This window comes from Microtus pennsylvanicus, chromosome 1 (genome assembly GCF_037038515.1).
Source record: "Microtus pennsylvanicus isolate mMicPen1 chromosome 1, mMicPen1.hap1, whole genome shotgun sequence".
NCBI classification, from domain to species: Eukaryota; Metazoa; Chordata; class Mammalia; order Rodentia; family Cricetidae; genus Microtus; species Microtus pennsylvanicus.
In genome coordinates, this window is record NC_134579.1 from 58,453,685 (window position 1) to 58,464,982 (window position 11,298).

At 44.6% G+C, this 11,298-nt stretch overlaps 1 protein-coding gene across 2 annotated transcripts; it reads left to right on the forward strand.

Annotated features, from left to right (window-relative positions):
* Window positions 1-1,144: 1,144 nt before the first annotated feature.
* Window positions 1,145-10,335, forward strand: LOC142845770 (E3 ubiquitin-protein ligase DTX3L-like). 2 transcript variants are annotated; one of them, XR_012909985.1, is made up of 4 exons: window positions 1,145-1,374; window positions 3,303-3,706; window positions 8,064-8,233; window positions 8,983-9,111. XR_012909985.1 is itself a non-coding variant. In XM_075965110.1 (2 exons), exons 1-2 carry the CDS (start codon window positions 3,338-3,340, stop codon window positions 9,382-9,384), a joined length of 771 nt encoding a protein of 256 aa, XP_075821225.1. In that variant the 3' UTR covers window positions 9,385-10,335. The 2 variants fall into 2 exon arrangements, 1 of the variants encoding a protein (XP_075821225.1); XM_075965110.1 differs by lacking the exons at window positions 1,145-1,374; window positions 8,064-8,233 and having other exon boundaries at window positions 3,338-3,706; window positions 8,983-10,335.
* The last annotated feature ends 963 nt before the right edge of the window (window positions 10,336-11,298 follow it).

An 11,298-nucleotide genomic window follows, 5' to 3' on the forward strand; every position in this document is an offset into this window, starting at 1 on the left:
GCTCTCGCAGAGGACTGGGATTCAACTCCCTACAACCACATTGACCAGTTCATATCTGCTGGTAACTCTAGTACCAGGGGATCGGACACTCTCTTTGAGTATCCATGGGCACCAGACACACATGAGGTGAACACACATGTGTACAGGTATCCAGACATGCACATAAAATAAAATCAAGTTAAGAATAAAAAAGATGTGTGGAAGTGCACACCTTTATTCCCAGTGCTGGGGAGTTAGAGGTGGGGGGAGAGAGAGAGACAGAGAGAGAGAGAGAGAGAGAGAGAGAGAGAGAGAGAGAGAGAGAGAGAGAATTCCTCACAAGCACTTCCTAGCTAGCTTGGGTGTTAGCTGATTCCAGGTGGCGTCACATCAACAACCAAGAAGGGCCATCGCCTTATATACAAGTTAAACCATGGTGATAAACTTTACAGTTAACACACATAATCTCCACTGCATTTCTGCTGACACTGTAGATCTAAAAGTACCTTCTTCATCCTCTCCCTGACCCATCTCATCTGCTCCCAGGCCTGGGACTGAGCTCTCAGGGACTTCAGAGTATAGCTCTCCCAGCCTGGGATACTCTCCTCCCCTTCCCCACCTCACCTTAAGGTTCTGCTTGAAACCAACTCTTGGAGGCCTTGGCTTTTTGCTTTGTTCACAGGTGCCTCTCCACCTCACTCTCTGGGGATTCTGGACAGCAAGCAGATCTGTGTTGCTGGCTATCTTAAGGACCCAGAGCAGAAAATCCCTAAGTACCCATCTAACCGGTCACCAGCCAGGTAAACACCCTAATTTTCTATGAAAACTAGTAACTATAAGTTGAATTCAGAATCACATCTCAGGAAATATTAATCCAAACAATATAGTTTCAAAGAGCACAAACATGGGAAATCTTTTTATCCCTCTGCTGCTTTACACCCTCCCTTAGGAAGTCTGATCCCAGTTCTTGCCACTCTTCCAATCTTGCAAGAGAAGAAGGCAACCTGAGACCTTAGAGAAATTACTTCCCCACCAACCTATTCACTGGAGCGAAGGTCCTTGGAGAATTCGGAGAAAGAAAGGAGGAAAGGAGGTGGCTCTGCAGAGAACAGGGAGGGGCCTCCTGGGAAATGAAACTGAAACTTTGCAGCCCAGGTCTCTGGGGCAGGACTCTTTGCTCTGTCTGTGAGGTGCACAGTCCCTAAGCGCTAGGTGAGCCAGAAGCCGATAGCCACAGCTTCCAGTCCCTGCCCGCCGTCCCCTCTACTCCAGCAGCTGCGGGAGTCCATCTGCAGGGCCCACAGGAAACTAGAGATATACTTCCAGAGCCAGGCCTCCGCAGGCTGGGAGTGCGGTGTCCAGCCCGTGGGCCCCAGCGCCCCCTACACCTTGGAGGTGAACTTCCTAGAAAGGGCAAGTGAGTTGGGACAGCAGAACCGGGCCAGGGTCTGGTGCAGGTGTCCAAACAGACCCACTCGTGCTTCTCAGGAGAGCCCACGGGAGTGTGGCACTGCCTGTGGGAGCCGCTGCTGCCCACAGACTTTCTCTATCACACAGCAGGGGACAGCGCTTTCAATGTGCCCAGCCCCTGACTTGGTTTGGCTGCTTCCTAGGGATAGTTTCCATTTGATACCTGAGTTGCCCAGTTACCCAGCAGACAGCCTTGAGAGGAGAAAGGAAAGTGTGGAAATGGGGATTGAAGCAGGAACTCAGAGTCCTGTGCTAGCCAGGCAAGTGCTCCTCCAACTGAACGACACCCAAAGCACCTTTCTGTTGTAAATAACGATTCCATTGGCTTGTTTCTAAGGATTACAAAAGTAATATATCATCCCTTTAAAAAAAAAGCCAAAAGCTCCCTGAAGATGTACAATGGGAATATTCTCATGTATTCTTATCTGTGAAACAGTTATTGTATATACATTGAAATTATTCTGAACTTTTGGGTTATTAGTTTGGCAGGGGTTTACCTACATAACTATACAATATCATTCTATGTCATTGAGATGAGGGTTTAAGACCAATTCATAAGCGTAGACTTGCCCTCATCACTTTGAGACAGGGTCTTGCTCTTGGCTGGCCTTGAACTTGTGATCCCCTTGCCCTTACTTCTACCGTTAAAGTGCTAGGATTATTAATGTATACCTTCATTCCCAGACTAGAAATGTGTCTTTTAATAACCAAATGATGTGCTACAGTAAAACTTATGCTGACTACTTTTGAGTTCCAGATAACTTTCTCCCATCAACAACCTGCTATTCCAGAATGCCAGACACAAGTGCTCAGGTCTTCTGTTCTAATTGGGACACAAAACTCTTCCTGGCAAGACACAACACACATGTCCACTCACCTCAGATAAGGAACCTACACAGACCAAAAGAAGGATCCCACCAAAGCTCAACTTGGTGAACCAATGGCTTTTATCGAGGTTTCTTACAGGAGCAGAAATGACTCAAAGACAGCTGCAGCACCAGAGCGCAGCTTAGCGTGAGCGACAGCTCATAACCCTGGGAAGCTAGAGCACACTGCATAGGCTGCAGGCCCTCAGCAGGTCCAAGTAGCTCTGGTCCAAACCTCTTCCAGGCAACCCAGTTCGTTTCTGATTCTTTCAGGTACATGGTCTGGTGTTGTCATAACTGCTTGTCTTCTCTTAGAGTCAATGGTGCTTTTCTGAGTCTTCCTTGCCCCTCTGTCCTGCCAGTCTCAGAGGGACTCTCAGCAGTCTTTATTGATTACTCTAGCAGGGAGGAACCTAGTGAATCTGGTCAGATTCAGGAACTTCCTCAAGCTGTTTTAATTTGTTCACCTTCTGGCTCTATGAACTTCCCTGCAGGATAGAACGTTTCAATATTGAGGAAATTTAGACAACAGTGCTGCATTATAGGATTCATCCAAATAAACAATGCAACATAACATGTACTTCAGAGTGTTTACCTTGTGTGAGGGATTAAAGTTGTCAAGAAATTCTTAAAAGTGTGTGGGAGGCCAAGTGTGGTGGCACACTCCTTTAATCCCAGCACTCTGGAGGGAGAAATAGGCAGATATCTGTGAGTTCAAGGTCAGCCTAGTCTATTTAGGGAGTTCCAGGGCATCAAGGATTACATCATAAGACCATAACTCAAAAACAAACCAACAAAAAAAACCAAGCAAATAAAAACCAAATAGGAGAATATGGGTAGCTTGTGTGAGAGTCCAAACCTATAAGGGAGATTTCTGGATTTGGTGCCTTCAGAAGTTCCTAGAATCAACCCAGAGAGGACACTGGGTGTCATCTGTAAGTTCTCTCTCATTTCCGTGTGAATGTGTGTTTCATGTCTTCCCTGAAGTTAAGGAGAGAGTATTGAAAAAGAGAGAGCACCAGATGGTGGTTGATGGCAAACCTGTGACCATTTTCTTGGAAACCACGAAAAAGCCAGTGGAGGACCCGAGACCCAGTCCTCCGTCTCTGACACAGCCAGCTGAGGCTCCAAGCTCCAGACCTCCATCTGTGACACAGCCAGCTGAGGCTCCAAGCTCCAGACCTCCATCTGTGACACAGCCAGCTGAGGCTCCAAGCTCCAGACCTCCATCTGTGACACAGCCAGCTGAGGCTCCAAGCTCCAGACCTCCATCTGTGACACAGCCAGCTGAGGCTCCAAGCTCCAGACCTCCATCTGTGACCCAGTCTCTGGATGAAGCACTGTCTGATGAAGGGACTGTTTATAATTCTGATGACGCTATTGTCCAGGAGGTGAGTATGACAGAAGAGCTGGCACTATTGCTACAACTGCCCCTAGGTCACTGCTTCTGCCCTTTTGGTCCAGCAGCCTTAGCTGGGCACTAGCTGTGAGCTAGGTGCTGCTCTAGGTATTGGGCTACAGAGGTGAATAAACAGGAACAAGATTCCTGTCCTCATGTAGCCTGTATTGGTACCATAAGCAGACCATAAGCAGGTAAATGAAATGCTTCAAAAAAGCACTTCAAAGACAGAGATGTGGTAGGAGAATAAAAAAGGAGTTTTGCGTCAGAGAGGAACAGGGTGAAGGCATGCAAGGGGAAGATGGGAGACCTTCTTGCTGAGGTGATATTGAGCCTGAGGCTTAAATGATGAGAAGGCACCAGCCATTAACAAAATGCATTCAACAAATAGATAGGTACTGCTTAAGGTGTGACAGACACTGATGTAGGGCTGGGGGCACAGGCACAGTGTGGACTGCTCTTAGGGCCTTGACATCGAGTAAGGGAAACAAAGCAGAGTAAACAGATGTATAATAGAATTCTCTCCAGTGACAAGTGCGGGAAGAATAAAGGAGGATGAGAACAGTGACAGAGCCACCATCCTAAACAGGGTGTAAACAAACAAACCCCCATGATGCTTCATCTAGAGAACACGAGTAAATTAAAGGACCTAGTGTAGGGGTCCAAAGAAACGCTGAAGGAAGACCCCAGACTCAATCAGTATGTAAGAGCAAGAAGTGTTATTATCAGCGTATGTGAGGCCATTCACCTGTACAAAATGGCGACAACCCCGAGGGGAGTGGAAAGACTCCTTTTAAGCACAAGCAAGATGAGTTTCAGTGACAATTAGGTCACCTCAAATACATTTGGTTAAGCAGGCAACAGTTACGTAAGTACAATTTAATTGGCTGTGGTTATAGTTTTACCCTTTGGGGTATACTTGGGCAAGGCAGGGAGATAACAGAAACTGTCATTTTTGGTCACTGCCTTGAGTTGTTATGGGAGCTGACTAAAGCCTAGTACATGCTATCTTTTTTGTTTTTCTTATGATTCTGCGTGAGAGAGATGTTGGCGGCAGGTGAGTCCAAAGCACTGAATGTGGGAACTCAGGCAGGTAAGAGACAAATACGCCAAATGGTCAGAGCTTAAGTGTTGGTTTTAGTGAGATAACAGGAATGGGGGAAGAAAGAGGAGAGAGAGAGTCAGAAATCCAGAGAGAGAAATGGGAAGAGGAAGAAGAGAGAGAAGTAAGTAGAGTTTCGCCTTTTAAAGGGACAGGGTGCTACTACCTGCCTACAAGAAGGCGTGGCAGGTTAGGGAATGAGGTCATTGAGTTCTCCAGACTACTTCCTGCTGATCTGGGCATCAGCTGTATTTGAGGGACCTGGGGAAGCTGGGGTTCTAACTATGTCCTGGGGTTACTGTTTTATTTTTCACTACTATCAAGGCTATGTGGAACCATTTGGTGCTTCTTGGGGGGCCCTGGCTACGACCTGGGGTTACTGGTTTTTCACTACTCTCCAGGCTATGTGGAACCATCTGGTACCTCTTGGACCTGACAAGATGCTGACAGAGCAGAGGACAAGGTTAAGCTTAGGAAAAAAAATTTTTTTCGGGCCTGGTAATTGAGAAAGTTTGGGGGAGGTGCCAAAACCAGGGAAAGGTGGGGAGCCTTAGCTGTTTAAGTCCTATTTTTTGGGGGTACACCTCACATGTTTGACGTGAATCCAAGTTGACTTCCTAAAACTTACAAGAATTCATTGAGTTTGGGAAAAGATTTAAGTTTTAGCACATTAACATTCCCATTGTGTATGGTCTGTATTTACATTGTAGAAATTGCAGAATATTCATGCCTGAAATGACTGTGACAGATGTTTTTTGCACAATGACAAATATCTTTGAGTCTATAGCTAGAAAATAACCAAGGGGAATTTGAAATCTTGAGCTTGTGGCTATGATGATTCTGGTAGTACTCTGCCAGAGCTAGATCAATGGCTTATCAGAATTTTACTGATTAAAGTTAAGATTATCAGCACTTAAACCTTTTTCCTCAGACCTTTATAGCTTGCATTTGTACACCTTAATAACTTGCATTTGCAAACCTTAAAACACCTTCTTAGACCCTAAAAAGGTTCTTAGATCCATATCTTTTATGCTTTGCTATTTAAAACACCTTTTATTTAAACAAAGGAACGTTAAGAAGTTGTACTGAAATCTGTTTTGTGAGTTTATCTCTTCTTTGAGTCTGGTAGGAAGATGAATTGTGTCAAGACTTAGTATTGGCTCTAGGAGAGTGAGGCCTGTGAGCTGAACTTTACAGAGAACTGAGAAGGCAGCTGAAGCCTTGGTTGCTGCTTATAAGCCCTCTAACCTTTAAGTTGTCAAACTGCATCAGAGTTCCTGAGAAGGATAGATTTTATCTGAGTTAATGATTGACAGTGACAGAAACTTAGTTGATGGCTCCCTAGACAGCCACTCCCCAGGATCCTCCATGGTCACTGAAGGCAACATCAGTCTCTTGCTATTAGGTCTAGACCTGTCAGGCTTCAGAAGATCCTGTGGATTCAGAGCTTGTAGGAAGACCAGGCTACCTGTTGTCTAGGTAATATGAGACAGTTGATTCCAGTGTCCCATCATTCAGGGTCTGAAGAGAGTCTTACAGCAGTCAAAGTGAAAGGCAGCTTGGCTCAGTGGCTAGTGCTGCCATTCATGAAGCAAGCTCCATGTAGAGGTTCTTCTGTACCATCCATATTCTTTGGAGGAAGTGGGGGAAAGTGCCAGGAGCTGACTGTTATAATAATTATAATTATGCTGGCCTTCCCTCTCACCTGGGTACCCTGTCACTTTAAGAGACAAGCCCCTCCCACTCCCAATCTCCCCCTTCCTGCCTAGGCAAACTGATATCCTGTCTCCTCTCTTCCTCTTTCTGTCCTTTCTTCTTCTGAAAAGGCAGCCTCTGCCTCCTCCCCCATTCCTCTCTTTCTTTGTCCCCTCCTTTCTCTCCCCATATCCCCCACCCTCCCACACCTTCCCGTACCCACTAAATAAACTCTATACCCAAGCTCTCTCCGCATAGCTTATCTGTCTGTCTCCCACTCACCTTGGCCTCTCCAACCTACAGTGGGACCTTCTAGGGGCACCTGTGCCATAAATCTTTCACTGACCTGTCTCTCAATTACAACACCTTTTTAATGAAATATTTTAAATTCTGTGTTCTCTCAATATCTGAGGACTGTCTGTCTCTTGGGTCTATCTGAGTTATGACTACAGTGACATTAGTACAGGATCTGCCTGCAGAGCTGGATCCAAGCTGAGAGGTTGTGGGGGAATGTTTTGCCCAGAGTCCTCCACTTTGACTTTATCTGGTTTTAACTTGGCAGATCAGCTTTATGCTTATAAAGGACAAAGAAGTAAAGAAAGATTCCCTTTTGCATAGAAGCTTAACAATAAAAACTGATAATAGTGAAAAACAGCTTACAGGAAGGGCTGGGTACTGTAAATCTCTACATTAGCTTTTGTTACTGATTAACTTTTTGAATCTGATCTTTGTAACCTGCTGTGTCCCACGTCCAGGCGACAACATCAGCCAGGTCCTGCCTAGCTAATTCGTCTATGCTTGGAGGGAACCCTGGGGATTAAGAAATGGCAGGTAGAGAAAGTAAAGATACAAAAGAAAAGATAGAGTCACAGGCTGGAGTCAGGAAGGCAATCCAGTGAATACTGAATCCACCCAGGTTTATTTTTCATTGGCTTTATATACCCCATCCAAAGAGGAGACAAAAGGCCTTATTAACAAAATGCAAGGAACAAACAAAGTGATCATCTTTGCAAATATCCAAAGCATCAAGCAACCATGCCCTAGGTGAAAACATCCTGTTAGTAGCTGTCTCGGCAGGTGGACAGTAGCCACTCTGGGTCAAACCTCCTGTCAGTAACCTTGGAGGAGTAAGAACAGGTCTGAACTCTCTAACCTTATTCAAGGTGGAACAACACCACCTTGTCACATCTGTGAACTCTGACAATAATCTCAAATTTTAATCATTATATAGAATATATTTTAAAGAAGAGTTAAATCACATATACAGTGTGTTGTAACAGATCTAACCATATATTTTATCATCATCTAAGAGTACATACCATTTGTTTTTTGTTTGTTTGTTTTGTTTTGTTGTTTTTTGAGACAGGGTTTCTCTGTAGCGTTGGAGGCTGTCCTGACTAGCTCTCTAGCTCTTTTTCTGTGTAACAGCCCTAGCCATCCTGGAATTAGGTCTCATAGACCAGACTCACAGAGATCTGCCTGTCTCTGCCTCCTGAGTAATGGTGTGTGCCACCAGAGTCCAGCTTTTTATTTTTTTTAAATTTTTTTAAAGGGGAGACAGGGTTTCTCTTTGTATGAAGATTTGAAGCCTGTCTTGAAACTCAATCTGTAGATCAGTCTGGCCTCAATCTCACCGAGAAACACCGGACTATGCCTCCTGAGTGCTGGCATTGAAGGCATGCACCATCCATCGCCCAACATCCTGAACTTCTAAAAACCAAGGTTTAAAAAGATTTAGTTACTTTGTATGAGTTAAGTGTTTTGTGCTTTGGGATTTCCTTAAAGTAAGAGGGTAAGTAAAAAAAAATGTGTTGATGAGGGAGGAAGGCAATGCTTGGATTTAGAGCTACCTTCAAGCTCACAAACCATTTATTTATTTATGTATTTATTTATGTATTTATTTATGTATTTATTTATTTATTTGAGACAGGGTTTCTCAGTACCTATGGAACCAGTCCTGGAACCAGGCTGGCTCGTACTCACAGAGATACTCATGCTTCTGTCTCCCGAATGCTGGGATTAAAGGTGTATACCACCACTGCCTGGCTCATAGACTCTTTTTTGAGGACCACAGCAACTTCACAGAGAGCAGCAATGCCTTCTCTCCCCCCTTTAGCTCCTAGGGTCAAACAGATAATGGTGCCCCTAGACATAGATATCTTAGACTATGTTTTTCTATGAGTTTTAGAAAATGTTCGTGCCCAGGCTTCATTGCAAACGAGTTAGACCTCTGGAATGAGACCTGGCCTTGACTTTCTTTGTTTACTTCATCTTTGAACTCCCCCAAGGTGAGTCTAGTGTCGAAATGGGGCTGACAATCCTGACTTGCAGCTGAATGCTCCTCTCAGCAGATTAAAAAAAATAAAAGACAAGAAATAAAGATCGTGGCCTTTTATGTGTTCCTGGGTGTTCTCCTGAAGGGGGTCATATCTGAGAGAGCTAATTTGTACCTGTGCCTTTTAAACTTTCAGATCTTTCTTGCTGTGACCACTAAGCTGAACTGCAAGCTGCTCTCCAAAGAGCAGAGGGCACACATAGCCTCTGTCTGCCCTGGCGTCAGAAGCGTGGAGGGTGAGGATGGTATTGCCAAGGTGTGTGGCAGCTTCAAAGATATTGAGAAGATACATCACTTCCTGAGAATGCAGCTTTTGGAAAGTGAGCAGAAGCAAAAGTGCCCAACGCACAAATACACCCCTTCAGATGTGGAGAGAGAGCCACCCAACCAGCAAGACTTGGGCAGAGACTTTTCCTCTTCGGACCCAGTAACTGGGTTAGATGTTTCTGAGCGCTGTTTTGAAGTTTATGTGGTTTTCCTTGAATATTTCAGACGTGCCTTGATAACTGTTTTGTTATATGTAATTTTACTGTGCTAAAGTAAAAGTCTTTCTTTTTTGTTTAAACAGAAAAAGGGGAAATGGTGTAGGAGGTTCATCTTTCTATATGTTGGATTAGCTTAACAGACAACACAATGAAATGTCTTTCTGTATTTAGCTCCTTCACAGTCAAAAAATTTAAAGAAAACATAATAATACACAGAATCCAGGCTTTCTGTGAATTTTACATGGCTTATTTTTCTTTATTTTAATCTATAACTATCTGTACTCTGTCTCTTTAAAGACTTTACCCTTTTTTAAAAGCATTAACTTTATTTTAAGGCATTAACTTTATTCTCTATATTCTTTACTGTCCAGGAGCACTTTTTAAAATGCTAAGTGCTTCTTAAAAACTTAGCTGCACCATGTAGGGGTAATATGGTACCGCCTGTTTCCTGACCAGTCTAAACCTTAACTGTGCTGTTATTATGATAATTATGATAGTTCCTAGCTGAGATCAGCACAGTTCAGCATGGCAGAGCCACTCCTGCCTCAGAGCCATTTGGTGCCCTGAGCCACATGCAGTTCCAGGCACACAGCGAGTCCACATTGCCATCAAGCAAGCAAGCTGTAGCACTTTACTCCCAAAACCCCACTCAAAAGCTCTGTTTCCTACCGGAGCAAGACAGAGATCGCAATGGTGGCACAGCCCCGAAACTGGTATTTCAAAACCGCCACTTTCTAGTAGACCTGATCCTGCTGCCTACCCAGGCAGGAAGAGCTGAGCCACGGGCATGGCCTCCGCTACTTTATTCCCAATCCCGGGTGAGCACACAAACATCTGAGCCCACAAACGCTCCATAGCCGAAATTGTGCTGGCGGCAGGACCCAGGAAGCCTCGTTTTAAAATGGTGTGGCTTTTTTTCTGCTGCTATTGCTGAATCAGGAAATCTCTCTACGGCACGCCCTAGCAAACAGCAAAAAGCTGTGTTAAACTCTGGTTTTTTTGGTTTTTGTTTTTTCGGTGTGTGTGTGTGTGTGTGTGTGTGTGTGTGTGTGTGTGTGTGTCTAGAATTCCCTTTTAAGCCCTCTCAGTTTTTGTGTGGAGTCAGTCCATCATGTTGGGCACCACTTTGTAGTAATGAGGAGCAGTGGGCTGTGTCCCGCCACCTGGCTAGCTTAGCCCCCGAAATAACCACATGGAATTGTATTAATTTAAACACTGCCTGGCCCATTAGCTCTAGTCTTTTATTGGTTAACTCTCACATCTTGATTAACCCATTTCTATTAATCTGTGTTCACCACGAGGTCGTGGCTTACCGGCATGAGTCTAACCAGTGTCCATCTTGGGCAGAAGCATGGCATCTGCCACACTTCCCTTCTTCCCAGCATTCTGTTCTGTCTACTCCACCCACCTAAGGGCTGCCCTATCAAAGGCCAAGGCAGTCTCTTTATTCAACCAATGAAAGCAACACATAGAAAGAAGAACCTCCTACACCAATTTTACTGTGACAAATGCATGGGTACCCATAGCTACAAGCATGTGCTCCCTAAGTGCAAGCATGAATTCTGCCCCTCTTGTGTCTCTAAGGCCTGTCATTAAAGCCTGTCTGTCCTCTGTGTCAGACTTACTATGGTAGTGAGAAGAAGCCAGAAGGAAGCATGCAGATTAGCATATTAAAACGGTCACTTCTGGGTTATGAAGACTGTGACACAATTGAGATTCAATATATTATAGAAAGTGGCATCCAAACAGTAAGTGTACCAGAGGAACGTGAGTTTCTTTTGGCTCTGCTAGAATTACCAGCACCCAAGGGGTCGTCCTGTAGCCTCTTAGATGCTGATTTTCCCAGGAACTCATCAGTGATTGTGGTAGGGACATAATAGTTAGAGGCCATACTGTTCGCTTAGAACTTGGATGTCTTTTCAGCTATTTCAACAGTGTTGGGGCTGAACCCAGCCCCTTGTGCATGC

What these genes read in the sequence shown, in the direction of transcription:
- LOC142845770 (XM_075965110.1), top strand. Translation starts at nt 3,338, where the DNA reads ATGGTGGTTGATGGCAAACCTGTGACCATTTTCTTGGAAACCACGAAA. An exon ending in ATGACGCTATTGTCCAGGAG is followed by an intron (nt 3,707 to 8,982) that starts GTGAGTATGACA and finishes TTAAACTTTCAG; the next exon opens with ATCTTTCTTGCTGTGACCAC.